Raw genomic sequence first — 22,203 nt, 5'->3', positions numbered from 1 at the left:
ATAAAGTGCCCGCTCAAAGTCAAAAGAAAATAAACACTACAAGCAAGTTTACATTTTATACCGTTACTTCTCATTCTATTTACCTGATTTCTCAAATCCTTTCTATTATGACTAAAAGTAGCCCGCGCTTCGTGAAACTTGGACGTCAGTGAACATGTTTAATATAATAGATATCGGTTTCTTGGGATTAGCAATTACCGTAGCTTTTACGGGTTTTTTGATAAATAACTTCGAGAAACACGTCCCTGCATTCATAATAAAGGGCTTTAGGTATGGAAGCTTCGCGTATCAAGGCAACGGCGGAAATTTTCTGCAAGTTATCGAAATTCCGAAGGCTTTTTACAGACACTTTTATTCATTTTCATCATTATTTAGTTCAATAACTTTAATATATTCGACTTTAGTTTATTTCTATGGCTACGAAGTGCATAGTTATGTGATGATTGCGTTGAAATTACTTCTGGAACAAGAGCGGCCATCAGGTAAGTTTTTGTGAATTTATGTGTTATTAAGTTCAATATATGTGTTATTTGTAACCATAAATTTGAATGTGACCCACATTTTAACTCAGATTCTTTTTTGTAGGCCTACTAACCTTTCATTGTTTTATTTCATTGTAGTAATAGCTCATTAAATACATATCTGCTCTCACTGAAACTATGGTACAATACTTATCATAAGTAAATCTGCCTTATCACATTCCATTCCACTTAGAGTAATAGTTTTTTAATTGAGGTAATAAATGACCATGTAGTCTATCTGATGAATAAGTATATCCACCTTACCATTATCTTTATATATGAATTCTGCAGCTCTGTTAAAAGGCAGAAATACATGTAGCATTGGTACCTCATAAGAAGAATCAAGAAGGAATCTACAACCTGCAAAATAGTATTCTTTCGCATAATTCAGTTGCATCTAAGTCAATCTTCATAAAATTCAGTAGCAAACGAAAATACATTGTATGGTTCTATCACCGTTACGTCAACCATTATGTAATATTTGTATATTTCATTTCAGTCTCGGTGTTAGCATCAATGGCAGCATTATCTCTCCTCACTATCCAGTGCATAAAACGGTGCTATGAGACTTATTGCATGCAAGTGTTTGCTAAATCCAGTAAGATGAATCTGAGTCACTATATTGCTGGCCTGGGACACTACTTTGCAGTGATTGTCGCTATTATTGGACAAGCTCCTTTGTTTTGTGGTAAGTCTACATTTGTAAATAAGGATGTTCTTCGACTACAATAGGGCTTTTAGGAATAAAAAATATTAATTGGGAATTACAGCCCATTTAAAAATAAATCATATGATTAGAACAGTAATTAATACCCAAAATAAATTGATACAATGAATTGTCATAGAGGTTAATTAGATTGAACCTAAATATATGCATAAAATTAATATTTTCAATTTTATCACACTTCTTGATAGTTGATTTCATATTTTTACAATTCAAAAATTAATCTATTTAATCTAATACACACCTTTCTATTTCCAGGTGACCAGAACCGAGACAAAATTGTTTGGGCTGACTTAAAAACAGTAATTTTACTTATACCAGGTGTCCCAATCTTTCTCTGGGCAGTATATGAGCAGTACCAAACTAATGTAATATTTGCTAACTTGCGAAAAGACAAGAAGTCAGGCCAAGTTGTGACGGAGGAACATAAAATACCCCATGGTAGACTCTTTGAGAAAATTTCTAGTCCTCACAGATTCTGTGAGATTATTCTATACACTGTTCTATTGTCAATAATACCAACAAAGACATTCTTCTGTATATTCCTCTGGGTTTTGTGTAATCAGGTTTGTACTCCTTTAGTTACTCATCATTAAATTTATTTCTGCACTCCTGGACATCAATAAAGTGCAGATTAAAAAAATTCAAACATCTTCAATTTTTATATTAATTATATTCTTCACTATTAAAGCAGGTGTAATCTAATTTGTAAAAAACATGACTTCAAAAAATTAATGCTCAGATTTTAAGATGGAAACCCTCAACCTCCAAATATGAGTTATCAATGTTCATAATTAAAACGCACTACTCTGCGCTTGTGAAATAAACTGTCATATCTACAATTTTGTTAGTGTATGTAATTTAAAATTAAATTTATGCATTTCAGATACAAACAGCAATACAAGCTCATGGATGGTACAATAAAACTTTCAAGAACTATCCTACAGACAGACATGCAATCTTCCAGGGTGTGCTATAAATTCAAATTTTATACAGGACTTGTCAATACTCATAGAAAATTTATATGTAGATTTTTACTGACCAAAATAAGCTATATAAATAAATTATAAGATTATGGCTGAATAAATTAAGAAAAATGTTTGTATTATATAAATTTGAACAACCTGTATATACTACAGGTTACGAAATAGGGTATTTAATTTTTATATTAATGTTATTCAAAAAGACTAATACAGAGAGGCTTAAAAAGTTATATTCATGTAAAATTTGTTATAGAACATAATAATTTACAATTGTTAATAAAATATGGTTATGGTTTGATGTAAATTTTGTAATGAGGCATAATTTGTACAATTATAAATTATAATAGAATTTAAGCAGTTATTTATAAATATTTTTATATGGTACAACTTTTTGCATTTGGTTTTTAATATATTAGGTAGGTACTTGTTTGCAACTGAAATGTTTATTATGTTGTAATAAAACATGTATTAACTCACTTATTACAATTATTTATTACCTAGTGAGCTCTTGCTTTATAGGCAACAGGTATATGTTTTTAATCCATAATTACATGTGATTATCTTTATTATTAATGTAGGGGTTACAAAGGCTACGTATGGCATATTTATGCTTTACATATTTGAAACTGTTTGGTAAAGATACTACAAGACTCAATTTTTACAATAAAATGTAGGCAAAATTCATTTAGCTCTTTCTTTCATTACTTTCTACAGACATGAATAATAACCCGTTCATTTGCATAATTTGAAAGTTATTAGAATGGACCATCGATTTAAAAATAGAACTTAATGAAATAAGTATGGGATAAAGTCCCAACGTCTATGAATTTCAATGAAAGTTGGGGAAATATAATTGAGTCTAATACCTTATTATATAATTATTGTAATTAAAAAATGTATTTGTTGCCTGTAACCATATAATAATTTTGTTGTCTTTGGTGGAATAAAACAAATTGAATTAATAAATTATCTTATCAGATGTTTATTTCAATTTCAAAAACATTTCAAAATACACTGACACATCACACATAGGTAACAATATTTGTAAATGGAGTGTTTGGAAATTGATCTATTACAATTATTTTTATTATTATTCACTGGAGATTCCTCACTTAAACAGGAAACTGAAACAAAAAAAATAAAATCTAATTATATTGAAATTAAAAGAATTTAATTTAACTCAAGTTTAATGTCTTATGATGGCTAGCCAGCACACATTTTTCAAAACTATTCGAAAAATTTACAAATAGACATTTGTTATCATAGATTTTTTCTAAATACATTAAACAGTACTTCTAATAATATAATTAATAATCAATGTCATTATCAATCTATCAATATATTTCTCTACAGACAGTATAGTTCTAATGGGATTTTCATGAAACTATAATAGACTTTTAAGACATTGACAGAATTGGTATTTATAATTGAAAGTCTGCATCAGAAATGCAGGCAAGCTATGAATAAACTTTTTCATCTTAACAACCCTTACCTGTAAGGATATCCTTGTGTCTTAGCCCTGAACACAGATAACAACAGTGAGAAGAACACGCACACCAGCACCAATCCCACCACAGATTGGAAGCGCCGCCGTTTCCCGTCGTGGTCGTGACGCGCCTCTGAGTTCTTCACCCCACCAGCTGCTTCTATCATCAAAATCATACCCACTACTACTGCACCATCTGATTAGGTTGTTGAGGAAAATTAATTTGAACATTATGGTGTTGTAACTAGTATATTTCATACTAGGAAAGACTTATTATCTTGGCTTCCATATTGTATATACCGCCCCGTCCCCATAACCCGCTAGTGGTAATAATTATTCCATTAACTTTTGTATGAGTTTTACAAATTTCAATTTAATTCGTTCATGCAGTTGCACAATTTGACACATACTTTAATATAGCAAGTTGATAAGAATGTGGTAAGAATATTATAAAAAGGATACTCAATATAGCCACAATATAACTCTCCAACACAAATTGTCCATGTGATCCACCGTTGATGTATACAGGTCCATTCTTAGACCTATGGAAGAATGGTGGTCCTCTGATCTGGTTCCACATTTGGCCAGACACCATAGCAAAGCAGAAGAACACAGCTCCAATAGCCCACATCTGCTTGTTCTGTAGGAACTCCAGATTGTTTCTGCGCAGGTACAGGAGACCACCAACCAAGATTATTACAGTTCCAACCGCAATAGCTGCTCCATAGTTTGGTGGACGGAAGACTCTAACCTGTGGGTGGGGTGGTATTTCAATATTTTGATTAACAAAAATATTTAATTGTATTTCAATAAAATAATTTTAATGTAAAATGTGTTAATATCTTAGTGATCAATAGTGAGAATAATATCCATAACAATTTATGTGTTGTAATTTTATTCAAATGTTTATAATATAGCTCCATTTTTCTGACCACTTTTTTTGCTTTCTGTCTTTCTAACTTTCACTTTTCTGTTTAATACTTTTTGTGACCAAGTGATGTACTCTTAGAGCCGGTCCACACGGCGCGTTGCGTTGCGTTGCATCGTCGTAACGCAAAGATTTTGACGCATAGCCGGCCACACGGGCGCTGCGCCAACGCAGCGTTACTACGATGTAGTCGTAACGCTCCGTCATCGCAACGCCGACGCACCGTTGCGGCGAGCATTTTAAGTAATCGTCGCAGTAATTCTATAGAAAGCATGGATCGGAAAAGACGTCTGGCATTGCTGCTATTACTACGTCACCGTCAAAATACGTAAAAATAAGTGAGATCAGCTTTCGTGTGTGTTCCTTATCAACGCATAAATAACTGAACGCCGCCGCTCCGGCGACGCAATGAGTACTCCCCCGCCCGCTTCGTCTCCGGCGCTGCAGTTCAGTCGCGTATGCGCTGCGTCGACGCAGCGCATCGTGTGTACACTATGATTATTAGTATGTAAAACGACGCAGTGACAGCGCTACGTCGACGCAACGCGCCGTGTGGACCGGCTCTTAGTCTCCCAATCTTACATAATGTAAAAATATTGTAATTGACAATTTGTAAGTGCCGTCATTGGCCTATACAAAATAAATATATTTCATTTCATGTAGAGACTATATTGTACAGACTCGATGACTGTAATGAAGTGTTTTTATACATTTCTTAAAACTGGTGGTTTGTCACCTAGACTGAGGCAAATTCTTATGTAACAAACAAGTTTTTTAATTACAAATTTGGCAAAGTGAAGTGTTAAATCAAAAACTTGAAGTTTGTGTACAAAATAAAATCAATAGCATTTTTTAACAATATGAAAAACATATTTTGTTGTGTACTACCTGAACTTCAGATCTATCTTGAATCCATTTAGCAATAGCCTCAGCATGGATACCAGCTCTCTCAAAGTCCATGGTGTCAGCAGGCTTTGGTTTACCCTTTGCTGGGAAGTGCATGATTACTGGCGCTGTGTTCAAACGCAACTGAAATTCAAATTAGAATAATATAATATTATGATCAATTGCTTTTTCAATATGTAAAGACCAAGATTACCAAATTGGGTTAGGACATAAGAGGATTCTAGAATAGAAATCCATTCTACAAAAAACCATCAAAATGATGGTGGCGATCAAACAAAGATGTGTTTGCCTTACCACTGACTTTAGACTTTACTCTGCTGTTTTACAACAGCAGTTTGTACTAAAAATGTAGCACTGGTGATTCTGAAGTTAACATCTTAAGGGTTTAGCAGCTACAGAAAGCAGAAAGTTATCCAGTGAAAAGGTGATACCAAATACATACCATTTGGAATATATCAGATCCATCGTCAAAGTCAACCATACCGAAGAAGAGCTTATCAGTATTCGTCCGCAGGTACCTAAAGGAGTTAGCGACAAGAAGGTACTCTTCGTACACATGCTGACATATCGCACAGCGCCGCGACGGGGCCATGGCTGTGAACATCACCACAAACGAGTAGTCTCGAGGGGGAGACTTTACAAACTCCTTAAATTTATTCAGATTCAGCTGCATTATAGATCGTTTTGAAGCTATATCCATTAGCTCCTCCACTTTGTCCTCGATCTAAAAGAAATTACGCTCTTTTAGATTTTTTTCGGTGAATTATTTAAAGCCGGGGTCATTGAGTTTTTTCGTGAACTTACCCCTCTAAAACGACTTTGAGCATCCACATTGTAGTAAGTTAAGATTACTGTAATAAATAACAGCGAAATACTCTTCATTTTGCGCTCATAAAGAGTTTATATTAAATAATTAAAATTGTATCTTTAACCAATTATAAAACGCCACCCGACAGTATTCGAGAAATGACACCTAGTAAATGTCATTGTTGACTCGTTGAGTAATGTCGAGATTGTCAACGTGTCATTGACGTTAAGAAGTTGGCAAAATGTCGACAAATCAGCTTCGTTTTATTAATTAAAGTTATTTTATATTTTTACATTAACCAATAAAAAATAATATTTTTACTACATGCAATAAAATCTATTCTGTATTTATATACATCTGAAGGTGACAGAATCCTTTGAGGTTCGACTTCGGCGGCAACACCGCCACATTTTCTGCCTAATAACAACATGTTGGTGAACTTAGCACAGCATTTGCCAGCAGAGCACTAAAAAATGAGAGTTCTATTCGCATGCACATGAGTTCTATAGTTCCTGATAGTTTTCAGGAATAGTTCTGGCGATTTCACGGAAATAAAGCAGAATGAAATAATGCTCTGCTAACTTCACACAGCAGAGCATTTTCTACAAAATTGAAAAAAAAGCTATTGATTAGTGTAATTAGCTAATACCTGGAGTTCCTAATAGTTTTCAGTGATAGTTCTCGCGAAATAAACTTAAAAAATAATTTATTGATAAAATAAATTGACAAAAATTTAACCAAAAAAAATCTGCAAAAAGGTTATTTAAAAGTGGAAACTTGTCGATTTTGCAAAGCCTAGTAATAAAATGATACATTTGTACAATAACTGACCCAGGAACTCACACTAAAGAGCCAGTACAGCATACTAGAATAGTACAAATCGAAAAGATTTTCGACAAAACTTTTTTTAATATTATTTTCACGTACCCAGGGGGAAGGAACTCAGCGGTTTTACATAGGCTAGTAATATGGCTACAATTTAAAAATATAACCAATCCCAGAACGCACACTAAAGTGCCAGCAGAGCATACTAGAATAACAAAAATCGGGTGGAGTTTCGACAAATATTTTTTTTTAATTATTTCCACGTAACCAGATAGCGGGAACTCATCGGTTTTATATAGACTAATAACATAGCTACAATTTAAAAATATAACCAATCCCAGAACTCTCACTAAAGTGCCAGCAGAGCATACTAGAATAACAAAAATCAGATGGATTTTCGACAAATATTTTTTTTCAATCAGTCCACGTAACCAGATGGCGGGAACTCATCAGTTTTTTATAGACTAGTAATAAAGCTACAATTTAAAAATATAACCAATCCCAGAACTCACACTAAAGTGCCAGCAGAGCATGCTAGAATAACAAAAACCAGATGGATTTTTGACAAATATTTTTTTTCAATCATGTCCACGAAACCAGATGGCGGGAACTCATCGGTTTTATGTAGAATAGTATCATAGCTACAATTAAAAAATATAACCAATCCCAGAACTCACACTAAAGTGCCAGCACAGCATACTAGAAAAGCAAAAATCGGATGGATTTTCGACAAATATTTTATTTAAATTATTTACACGTAACCAGATGACGAGAAGTCATGGGTTTTATGTAGACTAGTAACTAAGCTACAATTTAAAAATATAACCAATCCCAGAACTCACACTAAAGTGCCAGCAGAGCATACTAGAACAGCAAAAATCGGATGGATTTTCGACAAATATTTTTTTTTCAATCATGTCCACGTAACCAGATGGCGGAAACTCATCGGTTTTATATAGACTAGTAAAATAGCTACAATTTAAAAATATAACCAATCCCAGAACTCACACTAAAGTGCCAGCACAGCATACTAGAACAGCAAAAATCGGATGGATTTTCGACAAATATTTTATTTAAATCATGTCCACGTAACCAGATGACGAGAACTCATGGGTTTTATGTAGACTAGTAACTAAGCTACAATTTAAAAATATAACCAATCCCAGAACTCACACTAAAGTGCCAGCAGAGCATACTAGAACAGCAAAATCGGATGGATTTTCGACAAATATTTTTTTTTCAATCATGTCCACGTAACCAGATGGCGGGAACTCATCGGTTTTATATAGACTAGTAACATAGCTACAATTTAAAAATATAACCAATCCCAGAACTCACACTAAAGTGCCAGCAGAGCATACTAGAATAACAAAAATCGGATGGATTTTCGACAAATATTTTTTTTCAATCATGTCCACGTAACCAGATGGCGGGAACTCATCGGCTTTATGTAGACTAAAAACATAGCTACAATTTAAAAATATAACCAATCCCAGAACTCGCACTAAAGTGCCAGCAGAGCATACTAGAATAACAAAAATCAGATGGATTTTCGACAAATATTTTTTTTCAATCATGTCCACGTAACCAGATGGCGGGAACTCATCAGTTTTTTATAGACTAGTAACAAAGCTACAATTTAAAAATATAACCAATCCCAGAACTCACACTAAAGTGCCAGCAGAGCATGCTAGAATAACAAAAATCAGATGGATTTTTGACAAATATTTTTTTCAATCATGTCCACGAAACCAGATGGCGGGAACTCATCGGTTTTATGTAGAATAGTATCATAGCTACAATTAAAAAATATAACCAATCCCAGAACTCACACTAAAGTGCCAGCACAGCATACTAGAACAGCAAAAATCGGATGGATTTTCGACAAATATTTTATTTAAATTATTTACACGTAACCAGATGACGAGAACTCATGGGTTTTATGTAGACTAGTAACTAAGCTACAATTTAAAAATATAACCAATTCCAGAACTCACACTAAAGTGCCAGCATAGCATGCTAGAATAACAAAAATCAGATGGATTTTTGACAAATATTTTTTTTCAATCATGTCCACGAAACCAGATGGCGGGAACTCATCGGTTTTATGTAGAATAGTATCATAGCTACAATTAAAAAATATAACCAATCCCAGAACTCACACTAAAGTGCCAGCAGAGCATACTAGAATAGCAAAAATCGGATGGATTTTCGACAAATATTTTTTTTTCAATCATGTCCACGTAACTAGATGGCGGGAACTCATCGGTTTTATGTAGAATAGTAACATAGCTACAATTTAAAAATATAACCAATCCCAGAACTCACACTAAAGTGCCAGCGGAGCATACTAGAATAGCCAAAATCGGATGGATTATCGCCAAATAATTTTTTTTCAATTATGTCCACGTAACCAGATGGCAAGAACTCATCGGTTTTATGTAGACTAGTAACAAAGCTACAATTTAAAAATATAACCAATCCCAGAACTCACACTAAAGTGCCAGCAGAGCATACTAGAATAGCAAAAATCGGATGGATTTTCGACAAATATTTTTTTTTCAATCATGTCCACGTAACCAGATGGCGGGAACTCATCGGTTTTATGTAGAATAGTATCATAGCTACAATTTAAAAATATAACCAATCCCAGAACTCACACTAAAGTGCCAGCACAGCATACTAGAACAGCAAAAATCGGATGGATTTTTGACAAATATTTTATTTAAATTATTTACACGTAACCAGATGACGGGAACTCATCGGTTTTATGTAGAATAGTAACAAAGCTACATTTTAAAAATATAACCAATCCCAGAACTCACACTGAAGTGCCATCAGAGCATACTAGAATAGCAAAAATCGGATGGAATTTCGACAAATATTTTATTAAAATTATTTACACGTAACCAGATGACGGGAACTCATCGGCTTTATATAGACTAAAAACATAGCTACAATTTAAAAATATAACCAATCCCAGAACTCACACTAAAGTGCCAGAAGAGCATACTAGAATAGCAAAAATCGGATGGATTTTCAACAAATAATTGTAGCCAGTAGCCAACAATAATTGTATCTGGTTCCGTGGACATGATTGAAAAAAAAAATATTTGTCGAAAATCCATCCGATTTTTGTTATTCTAGTATGCTCTGCTGGCACTTAAGTGTGAGTTCTGGGATCGGTTATATTTTTAAATAGTAGTTATATTACTAGTCTATATAAAACCGATGAGTTCCCGCTATCTGGTTACGTGGACATGATTGTAAAAATATATTTGTCGAAAATCCATCCGATTTTTCCTATTCTAGTATGCTCTGCTGGCACTTTAGTGTGAGTTCTGGGATAGGTTATATTTTTAAATTGTAGCTATGTTACTAGTCTATATAAAACCGATGAGTTCCCGCCATCTGGTTACGTGGACATGATTGAAAAAAAAATATTTGTCGAAAATCCATCCGATTTTTGTTATTCTAGTATGCTCTGCTGGCACTTTAGTGTGAGTTCTGGGATTGGTTATATTTTTAAATTGTAGCTATGTTACTAGTCTACATAAAACCCATGAGTTCTCGTCATCTGGTTACGTGTAAATAATTTAAATAAAATATTTGTCGAAAATCCATCCGATTTTTGCTGTTCTAGTATGCTGTGCTGGCACTTTAGTGTGAGTTCTGGGATTGGTTATATTTTTTAATTGTAGCTATGATACTATTCTACATAAAACCGATGAGTTCCCGCCATCTGGTTTCGTGGACATGATTGAAAAAAAATATTTGTCAAAAATCCATCTGATTTTTGTTATTCTAGCATGCTCTGCTGGCACTTTAGTGTGAGTTCTGGGATTGGTTATATTTTTAAATTGTAGCGATGTTTTTAGTCTATATAAAGCCGATGAGTTCCCGTCATCTGGTTACGTGTAAATAATTTTAATAAAATATTTGTCGAAAATCCATCCAATTTTTGTTATTCTAGCATGCTCTGCTGGCACTTTAGTGTGAGTTCTGGGATTAGTTATATTTTTAAATTGTAGCTATGTTACTAGTCTACATAAAATCGATGAGTTCCCGCCATCTGGTTACGTGGACATGATTGAAAAAAAATATTTGTCGAAAATCCATCCGATTTTTTTTATTCTAGTATGCTCTGCTGGCACTTTAGTGTGAGTTCTGGGATTGGTTATATTTTTAAATTGTAGCTTTGTTACTAGTCTACATAAAACCGATGAGTTTCCGCCATCTGGTTACGTGGACATGATTGAAAAAAAAATATTTGTCGAAAATCCATCCGATTTTTGCTGTTCTAGTATGCTCTGCTGGCACTTTAGTGTGAGTTCTGGGATTGGTTATATTTTTAAATTGTAGCTATGATACTATTCTATATAAAACCGATGAGTTCCCGCCATCTGGTTACGTGGACATGATTGAAAAAAAAATATTTGTCGAAAATCCATCCGATTTTTGCTATTCTAGTATGCTCTGCTGGCACTTTAGTGTGAGTTCTGGGATTGGTTATATTTTTAAATTGTAGCTTTGTTACTAGTCTACATAAAACCGATGAGTTCTCGTCATCTGGTTACGTGTAAATAATTTAAATAAAATATTTGTCGAAAATCCATCCGATTTTTGCTGTTCTAGTATGCTCTACTGGCACTTTAGTGTGAGTTCTGGGATTGGTTATATTTTTAAATTGTAGCTATGTTACTATTCTACATAAAACCGATGAGTTCCCGCCATCTGGTTACGTGGACATGATTGAAAAAAAAATATTTGTCGAAAATCCATCCGATTTTTGCTATTCTAGTATGCTCTGCTGGCACTTTAGTCTGAGTTCTGGGATTGTTTATATTTTTAAATTGTAGCTACGTTACTAGTCTACATAAAACCGATGAGTTCTTGCCATCTGGTTACGTGGACATGATTGAAAAAAAATTATTTGGCGATAATCCATCCGATTTTGGCTATTCTAGTATGCTCTGCTGGCACTTTAGTGTGAGTTCTGGGATTGGTTATATTTTTAAATTGTAGCTATGTTACTAGTCTACATAAAACCGATGAGTTCCCGCCATCTGGTTACGTGGACATGATTGAAAAAAAAATATTTGTCGAAAATTCATCCGATTTTTGCTATTCTAGTATGCTCTGCTGGCACTTTAGTGTGAGTTCTGGGATTGGTTATATTTTTAAATTGTAGCTATGTTTTTAGTCTATATAAAGCCGATGAGTTCCCGTCATCTGGTTACGTGTAAATAATTTTAATAAAATATTTGTCGAAAATCCATCCAATTTTTGTTATTCTAGCATGCTCTGCTGGCACTTTAGTGTGAGTTCTGGGATTAGTTATATTTTTAAATTGTAGCTATGTTACTAGTCTACATAAAACCGATGAGTTCCCGCCATCTGGTTACGTAGACATGATTGAAAAAAAAATATTTGTCGAAATTCCATCCGATTTTTGCTATTCTAGTACGCTCTGCTGGCACTTTAGTGTGAGTTCTGGGATTGGTTATTTTTTTCAAATGTAGCTTTGTTACTAGTCTACATAAAACCGATGAGTTCCCATCATCTGGTTACGTGTAAATAATTTAAATAAAATATTTGTCGAAAATCCATCCGATTTTTGTTACTCTAGCATGCTCTGCTGGCACTTTAGTGTGAGTTCTGGGATTAGTTATATTTTTAAATTGTAGCTATGTTACTAGTCTACATAAAATCGATGAGTTCCCGCCATCTGGTTACGTGGACATGATTGAAAAAAAATATTTGTCGAAAATCCATCCGATTTTTTTTATTCTAGTATGCTCTGCTGGCACTTTAGTGTGAGTTCTGGGATTGGTTATATTTTTAAATTGTAGCTATGTTTTTAGTCTATATAAAGCCGATGAGTTCCCGTCATCTGGTTACGTGTAAATAATTTTAATAAAATATTTGTCGAAAATCCATCCAATTTTTGTTATTCTAGCATGCTCTGCTGGCACTTTAGTGTGAGTTCTGGGATTAGTTATATTTTTAAATTGTAGCTATGTTACTAGTCTACATAAAATCGATGAGTTCCCGCCATCTGGTTACGTGGACATGATTGAAAAAAAATATTTGTCGAAAATCCATCCGATTTTTTTTATTCTAGTATGCTCTGCTGGCACTTTAGTGTGAGTTCTGGGATTGGTTATATTTTTAAATTGTAGCTATGTTACTAGTCTATATAAAACCGATGAGTTCCCGCCATCTGGTTACGTGGACATGATTGAAAAAAAAATATTTGTCGAAAATCCATCCGATTTTTGCTGTTCTGTATGCTCTGCTGGCACTTTAGTGTGAGTTCTGGGATTGGTTATATTTTTAAATTGTAGCTTAGTTACTAGTCTACATAAAACCCATGAGTTCTCGTCATCTGGTTACGTGTAAATAATTTAAATAAAATATTTGTCGAAAATCCATCCGATTTTTGCTGTTCTAGTATGCTGTGCTGGCACTTTAGTGTGAGTTCTGGGATTGGTTATATTTTTTAATTGTAGCTATGATACTATTCTACATAAAACCGATGAGTTCCCGCCATCTGGTTTCGTGGACATGATTGAAAAAAAATATTTGTCAAAAATCCATCTGATTTTTGTTATTCTAGCATGCTCTGCTGGCACTTTAGTGTGAGTTCTGGGATTGGTTATATTTTTAAATTGTAGCTTAGTTACTAGTCTACATAAAACCCATGACTTCTCGTCATCTGGTTACGTGTAAATAATTTAAATAAAATATTTGTCGAAAATCCATCCGATTTTTGCTGTTCTAGTATGCTGTGCTGGCACTTTAGTGTGAGTTCTGGGATTGGTTATATTTTTTAATTGTAGCTATGATACTATTCTACATAAAACCGATGAGTTCCCGCCATCTGGTTTCGTGGACATGATTGAAAAAAAATATTTGTCAAAAATCCATCTGATTTTTGTTATTCTAGCATGCTCTGCTGGCACTTTAGTGTGAGTTCTGGGATTGGTTATATTTTTAAATTGTAGCTTTGTTACTAGTCTATAAAAAACTGATGAGTTCCCGCCATCTGGTTACGTGGACATGATTGAAAAAAAATATTTGTCGAAAATCCATCTGATTTTTGTTATTCTAGTATGCTCTGCTGGCACTTTAGTGAGAGTTCTGGGATTGGTTATATTTTTAAATTGTAGCTATGTTATTAGTCTATATAAAACCGATGAGTTCCCGCTATCTGGTTACGTGGAAATAATTAAAAAAAAATATTTGTCGAAACTCCATCCGATTTTTGTTATTCTAGTATGCTCTGCTGGCACTTTAGTGTGCGTTCTGGGATTGGTTATATTTTTAAATTGTAGCCATACTACTAGCCTATGTAAAACTGCTGAGTTCCTTCCCCCTGGGTACTTGAAAATAATATTAAAAAAAGTTTTGTCGAAAATCTTTTCGATTTGTACTATTCTAGTATGCTGTACTGGCTCTTTAGTGTGAGTTCCTGGGTCAGTTATTGTACAAATGTATCATTTTATTACTAGGCTTTGCAAAATCGACAAGTTTCCACTTTTAAATAACCTTTTTGCAGATTTTTTTTGGTTAAATTTTTGTCAATTTATTTTATCAATAAATTATTTTTTAAGTTTATTTCGCGAGAACTATCACTGAAAACTATTAGGAACTCCAGGTATTAGCTAATTACACTAATCAATAGCTTTTTTTTCAATTTTGTAGAAAATGCTCTGCTGCGTGAAGTTAGCAGAGCATTATTTCATTCTGCTTTATTTCCGTGGAATCGCCAGAACTATTCCTGAAAACTATTAGGAACTATAGAACTCATGTGCATGCGAATAGAACTCTCATTTTTTAGTGCTCTGCTGGCAAATGCTGTGCTAGTTTCACGGACACAATAACAACAATGTTAAACGCTGCTGTGTTCCGTTTTAAAGGGTGTGGTAAGGGAGATATACTTTTCCGAGGCGTTCCAGCTTAGTCCTCAGGGGTAGCAGCGCATCTGTGGGACCTCAGGTAGGAATATCTAATCCTATCTGGGGTTGATTACAGATGTCCATGGGCGGCAGTAGCCACTTACCATCAGGTGGACTGCATGCTCGTCTGCTACTCTTATATTATATATAAAAAAAAATATCCAAATATTTTACTTTAGTATACTCCGCGTAAAACTGCTAGTCTGCTCTGAATATAGAAAAGAATCACGTCGCCATAGCAAATTGTATGACTACACCTGCTCGCAACAACTTCAGAGCGAACTAGCATTTTGGCACGAACAATAATACGAGAAGTGTAAAAAATATTAATAAAATATAAAATTTGTGCAGGTTTCCGTTTTTTCAAACAAAATATACAATGCAGCAAGTATCGACTATTTTACACTCTTTACAAGTCGGTTAGACAGTTTAGTTTTATATAGTGTGTAATAAGGGTACATTAGTCGTAGTTTCTTCAGTGTGCTGCAGCCTTTAAGACTAATATAATGGATCGATTTTGATACGGTAATGAATAATGATACAAGTTTAACAATTTGAAGACTATTATAATACCGGGACAATTAATACTCGTTCCGTGGTTAAAATCTAATTTCGACATTTTTTAACAAACATTTCTATAGGGTAGGAGGGCGGGTCCGAAACGGGAACTTACTACCCAGTTATCCAATACTAATAACATTATCTTGAGAAACCATTCGTAAATTTCAGTTTCTAATGGTTTCTCAATAACTGGCTCCAATTACCCAGTACTAATTCTATTTTGTGGGAAATAGTAGCCTTTACAAGAATACCTAGTGTAATTGTCAAGTCTTTACTTAATTAGACTATATTCAAATCAGTCACTACAATCTTAATTCAGCAATTAGCTTTTTTAGCTCCTTGAAAACAATAACGGAAGCAGATAATGTACCTATATGAAAATATTCCTTTAATACTGAAGATTTATATTGTAACTAAACACTAAATAAAAAATAAAAAAAACAACTAAATTTATATCGTATATCAGGGCGTATATTCGCGGGTTCAGGGAGCGGGCGACCGCCCCTGAATTCTTTTCAATACAAACATTGTAAGCATCTGTCTGCTTTATCGAACACCCCAAATTGTGTAACTGCATAAATACGTTTTATTTGAAAAAACTAATTATTCCTTCGTCAATTTCAAATATTTTTTTGCATTATCTTTTTTCGCTACACTAGTTGCGACATGGTAGTGGTGGTATACCATCATGCCAGAGTACACAAAAGATTTCCTGGGTTTGATCCACTTGGAGATAGAAATCTCAATGAAATTAATTCTTGGTGTGGGTCTGGGTATAGTTACGGTTGTGTATCGACGCTAGAATCAATACAGTAAATATAACTGTAGAGCTAAAACCCTTTGACCTATTGCTAACTTCTCTCCCACAAGAATAGGTCTCGAGCAAATTGCACCCTGTGCCTACGCAGTGTAATCTTCATATTATTCATTATGTTATTGCCAAAAAGGTGTGAAAAGGTTAAGTTATTTGAGGATAGAAAGAAAATGAGAAAATAAAAAGTGGACATAACTAAAACACTCGATTCATAATTTACAGTACTTTTCAAAATATTTTATTAACACAATTCATTCAATAACACCAAAGATTATAACATTCTCTAACATGGAACCTAAAATAAAATACAATTTACCTATTTGTATTTACTTACCAATTTATAATCATTCAAACATCATTTCGACTATGAGGTATACATAATAAAAATACTTTGAAATATATTTCACATAGTAAGTCGTCAGAAATGTAGTATATTATATTATTTATTCATAGTTAATTTGATATAATATGACAAGTGCAGTATGTCATGAAGCGTCTGCCTTGCTAATACTATAAGTATATTTATTAATATTAATATTTTTCGCTCATATGGAGACCAGATAAGGAAAATAAAACACACAAAACAATAAAGTAGAAACAAAATAATATGGAATGTACAAATCATGTTTATTAACTGATCCCTGGCAATACATTGTTTGTGACTTACTTTGGAATAATGTTCTCAGAGGTCACTCGACAGCATGGTACATAATACAGGCAACAGTACAAGTAGTAAGGATAAGTACACCCACTATGAACACTGAAAGCTGTAATAGCATGTATACTTTTAAGCCAGGTTCCACCTCACTCTCAGCGATAGACCGGTACACAGTACCCTGGGGGTTCAACTGTTCATAAATTATTTAAGATAACTTGTTTGGACTTAAATTTCTACTCTAACTGTACATTAGTTTCGCCTTAACGCTAAAATAATCTAAATTGATATCGTCAGATGTTAAGTTCGATTGCGAGGGGTGTTGAACGCGCAAACAAATTGATATGTTGGTGAATTCCTCCGTCACCGAAAATCAAAAACAAATCGGCCAGCATTTCAATAAATTAAAAAATAAATAACTCGTCATCGCGCGGTAGCGTCACTCGGAACATGATTGGGATTCGAAAGTGGGTATTATAAAATCGAAGATAAAAAATTATTTATACAGATCGCGTCTCGGGGCTCGGCGCTGCCGCAGCATCAAGGCGGCGTCGGGCCGGAGATGGGCGAAGGGAAGTTGGGGTCACAACGAGTCACTATACAGTATACAGTGGGTGCCTCGGGGCGCTATGCGGGGCGCTACCGGCGACGACGTCCCCTGTGCGCGACATATCGAGAATGAGCAGATAGATTCGTGGCATAGAGCTCCGGGGCACGGGCGACGGGAGTGTGCGGGCAGATTTACTGTTTCGTGTAAAGGTAGATGGCGACGATGAGACCGTATAGACCCAACACTTCGGCGAAAATGAGGATAAGAATCATTCCGACGAATAACCTCGGCTGCTGAGCGGTACCGCGCACGCCAGCATCACCCACGATGCCTATGGCGAAGCCGGCCGCAAGACCAGAGAAGCCTACAGCAAGACCAGCACCAAGATGGATGAACCCTCTGAAAAAAAGAAAAGATCAACTTTAATACACTAGATAACAAAGAATATAAACAATTACCTTAAAGCAACACAGTTTAAATACTTATTTGCAGAACTTCAATTACAACTCGCGCACAACTAATCCTAGCTTAATAGATTAACAATTTATAAATAAGAAGTATCAATACGTAAGAAACCTTGAGTGTTTTATACCATTCAATAATCCAAGCTGTCTACAGCTAGATTTCAAGGTATCTATCATATCTTAAGATGATTGATTGTCAACTTGTTGTTATCATTTTAGGTAAAGTAGATTTTGAAATAGATAAAAGGTACAAACAAGACACTATTATACAATTTGAATAAGTCTTAAAACACCAACTAGTCTTGGATTACTTCCAAATTAACTTTTCCTCTCAACTTGCGACTTTTTTGCATTGTACCTATACAGTGTAACTGCAAAGTTTCCTTTAACCTTGTGTTGTGGCATTACGACAATTTGTGTATTGTTACAGTCCAGTAACAGGAAATTAGCAACACTTAATTAAATCTTAAGTTATCTCAAGCTAGTGTAAAATTGTCTATAGGTTAACAAGTATTTTTAAATCAGTCTTATTGAAATCTGAATACAAAATTGTGGAAATTGTATATTGAGAAAAGTTACACACTTTCTTTGTGTTCCATTAAATGTAAACAATTTAATACTAAGAATAAATAAATGCTAAGAATTGCTTACTAGAAAAATTATCATGTTCAAATATTGTCTTCAATTTGTCATGGCTGAACCAGTTACAGTGCAATGCAATAAGTAATAATGCTGCCACTACTTATTGCGATACATGTTGAATAAACATGAACCTGTTTCAATAATTATATTCTCCAAGAGATAGCATTCAGACGTTACTATAATTCATGTATTATATTAATTATTTACTACTATAATAATGACTACTTTTTCTGTTTAAAGCAATTCAGCAATCAGTCATGAAGTAACAATAATTGAGGGCTATGTAAAATAGAGTTCTTGAGATCATAGCAGAGTATGTTCATAACATGTATAAATACTGAATGATATTAACCCAATTTGGTACTGCCATTAAGTTTTCAAGTATTTCAAGTTTCAGCTCAATTGGTATGGCAGTGAAAATTAAGATCCAAAAATCAACCCAAAGAAACAAAGAAATTATGTGATTTTTCCGATTTCTTTATTAACGAAAAGTGATACCAACCTGAAGAGAGTATAGGTTTGGGGCGACTCCAGGGAGCCGGCAATCAGTACAGCCACAACCAACCCGTAAATGGCGATAATACCCGCCATGACAACGGGAATGATGGACTTCATGATCAGTTCGGGTCTCATCACCGACATGGCGGCGATACCGGTGCCTGACTTGGCCGTTCCATAGGCAGCTCCCAGCGCTGGAATGTTAACAAAGCCATACTTAGATAGCATATTGGTATAAACAAGAAACCAAAAATCATTGTTGTAAAATCATTACCTCCTACAAAAGATAAGAGTTAATATTCCGTTTATCTGGCTTCATAAAAAGAGGATGTGAGTTTGTACAAATTTAATGTATTTATAATGTATAAAATGTACATAATTAGCATTGTCAGGCTATATGACTCATTATTCTGATGTGAATACACAGATAAATGCATTATGAGTTACTACCATTTCACATTAAGATGAAGTAGGTATTTTACCAATCAGTATGTTTTACAACTTTCAGTTTCATTATATACTTAGTTTAGTAGTTTCATTATTTTTAAAACTTTCAGTTTCATTATATTCTTAATAACCTGCTTATAATGATAACTACCATTGTATTAATTCTTTGACTGCAAATATTTTGAAAATTTTCCAGGATTTAATGATTTTGTAAGTTAAAATAATTTACTGCAGCTTCAAGATAAAATATTTACCTCCTACTTTTATAAAGCAGATTTTCAATCCTCTGAAGTGGGAATGTATAATGGAATAATGTAAATTGATGAGATATTTCAACATAGCTCCAGATCATTGGAATTTGTTTGTACAAGTGCCATTCCACAATTATACCACTTGCAATATATATTTTTTATAGAAAGAAGTGGATCAATAAATGTCATATCTATGTGTACAATATTAAAATGAAAAACCAGAAGGCAAGAACACTTATCATTCATTGCCATCTTTATAATTATTACTTGTTAATATAAATTGTGTCCTATTTTCAGGTCATTACCCGCCTGTGATTCATCTTCTATGTCATTGCAATTATCGATATGATTGTTATATAAATATATAATATTGTAGTTTCTGTCCATAATTTACATTGTAAATGTATTTAAAACAATAATTATTTGTAATGCATTAAATTAATTCTTGCATGTTGCTTACATGTTAAAGACATATGAAACAATTTTATTAGTATTCTTAGGACAGGATTCTTGTTCAACAATAAAAAAAGCATGTTACAGGGCTGTAGATTGATACTATTCACTTCTAGGATATCATTTAAGGACTATCACATGATTGTTCCTCGTTGTGATGTCATAGTCATATGACATAAGGTCCTGAATTCTAGGTCATCATTTTTTATTGCAGATTGTACTACAGATAATCTGTATTGTTTAATAATTTGAATGTGAATCACATAATTTCAACATTTTAGCAGTACAGCTATAACAAACATTTGATCCTGATTATGCTGATAAGATTGGAGCTATGCATGTCATGTGATTTAAGTATGACTAGCTGTGACAACCAGATTTGCCTGCTGTAAAGGTCTTAGCAAATGATTTACTATGATTTTTAGTTGAACAATTGAGTTTTAAATCTTTATGATTGTGTAACATACACTTAAGCATCTTTGCTAAGATATTCATCAAGTTACAGATGTTCAAGTTTAAGGTTAAATATTTGAGTATTTGCAAATTTCCTGACAATGCAGATGTGTGATGTAAGAATGTGGCATAATGGGATTCCCATACAATATCAAGTATTAGATGTATGTATATGATATGGTTTTATAATACATAATTACTATAATTACAGTATATAGTATTGTTAATATGTGTAGATGTTAATACTGGTTTCCCATAAGATCAGCAAACCTATAGAAGTATTGATAAAAGAAAGTGTTCATACTATTAAGTTGCATATAACAGCTGACTTAATCACATGATTCAAGTTATCAGTCATGTGATGATGGAAAAACCATCAATTTTCAATCGGCGTGCGAATTACATGGCTTATTGCAAATTTTTCGCTACAATACATTAATTTGGAATTCGGGTACCGCTTATAATGTAACTTTCCATTGTGAATTGGTGCACAGACGCTGCACGCGAAATGTTACTTTCGGTATCGACCCCAGGCCACCATTTTCAATCTTCCCCCAACGCCTTACGACCTAATTTCCAACAGACATGTACAGTTCACAACAGCGATTATGGCGACCGTGATACCACAAGATGTGTCATTGGGATTTCAATTACTTGTTACTGATGCAAAAATGAAGTCAGTTACTATCAGTCAGTCACATGACTACACCGAGAACATATTTCATACAACGCCCACATTTTTTTCAACCTGAGCCACTATCTTCAATGAAACATCAATACTGCCCGATCGGGCGGAGCATACCTACATAAACGTAATAAAGATATATAATTCCAAGGCGCGGCTACTACTATATTTAGGATGCCTAAAATAACAGCCAGACTCGTAATTTCATGATTTATCATTCATCTTCATCGCTAATAAGACGCAAATCGGGAACACTTCCGAATCTTCACAAATTTTGGGGATCGATAAAAGAATAGGGACAGCCATTTCAATCACTATACAGATAGAATACGTACCGCTAAAGATGATAGCAGACGCCGCCCCCATAACTCCAAAAAAAGGTCCATAGATGGGATTTTCAGCCGACATCTTGAAATGTGGTGTGGGAGTATTTACAGGTCCCAAAAACTGTGATGACTATCTGCACACACTCACTCCACGGAACTATTTTAGAACAGACAAATATGGCCCAAGCTTCGCGGACTGGATAGAATGGGTCATATGACGCTTGATGTTCAAGGCAGTACTCGATATGCCCTAACTTCTGAT

The 22,203-nt window shown here is 34.1% G+C and overlaps 3 protein-coding genes across 3 annotated transcripts; 1 reads left to right on the top strand and 2 right to left on the bottom strand.

Moving 5' to 3' along the window:
- Positions 1–3,205, top strand: LOC140751525 (polyprenal reductase). Its single transcript, XM_073085418.1, has 4 exons — positions 1–482; positions 1,021–1,209; positions 1,504–1,811; positions 2,132–3,205. The coding sequence occupies exons 1-4, from the start codon at positions 155–157 to the stop codon at positions 2,222–2,224; spliced, it is 918 nt and encodes a 305-aa protein (XP_072941519.1). The 5' UTR covers positions 1–154; the 3' UTR covers positions 2,225–3,205.
- Ostgamma (oligosaccharide transferase gamma subunit) lies at positions 3,187–6,531 on the bottom strand. Its single transcript, XM_073085417.1, has 6 exons — positions 6,353–6,531; positions 5,991–6,272; positions 5,531–5,671; positions 4,177–4,465; positions 3,721–3,910; positions 3,187–3,352 (listed from the first exon to the last, which is right to left on the bottom strand). Exons 1-6 carry the CDS (start codon positions 6,428–6,430, stop codon positions 3,337–3,339), a joined length of 996 nt encoding a protein of 331 aa, XP_072941518.1. The 5' UTR covers positions 6,431–6,531; the 3' UTR covers positions 3,187–3,336.
- A 10,592-nt stretch (positions 6,532–17,123) lies between these two features.
- VATPc (vacuolar H+ ATP synthase 16 kDa proteolipid subunit) lies at positions 17,124–22,203 on the bottom strand. Its single transcript, XM_073085372.1, has 3 exons — positions 21,951–22,203; positions 19,331–19,520; positions 17,124–18,121 (listed from the first exon to the last, which is right to left on the bottom strand). Exons 1-3 carry the CDS (start codon positions 22,021–22,023, stop codon positions 17,914–17,916), a joined length of 471 nt encoding a protein of 156 aa, XP_072941473.1. The 5' UTR covers positions 22,024–22,203; the 3' UTR covers positions 17,124–17,913.

The sequence above is a fragment of the Epargyreus clarus genome, unplaced genomic scaffold (assembly GCF_041222505.1).
Source record: "Epargyreus clarus isolate Ecla_fem2 unplaced genomic scaffold, WU_Ecla_fem_2.2 ptg000023l, whole genome shotgun sequence".
NCBI classification, from domain to species: Eukaryota; Metazoa; Arthropoda; class Insecta; order Lepidoptera; family Hesperiidae; genus Epargyreus; species Epargyreus clarus.
The sequence above is the reverse complement of the archived record's forward strand: the minus strand, read 5'-3'. Positions and strand labels throughout refer to the sequence as shown.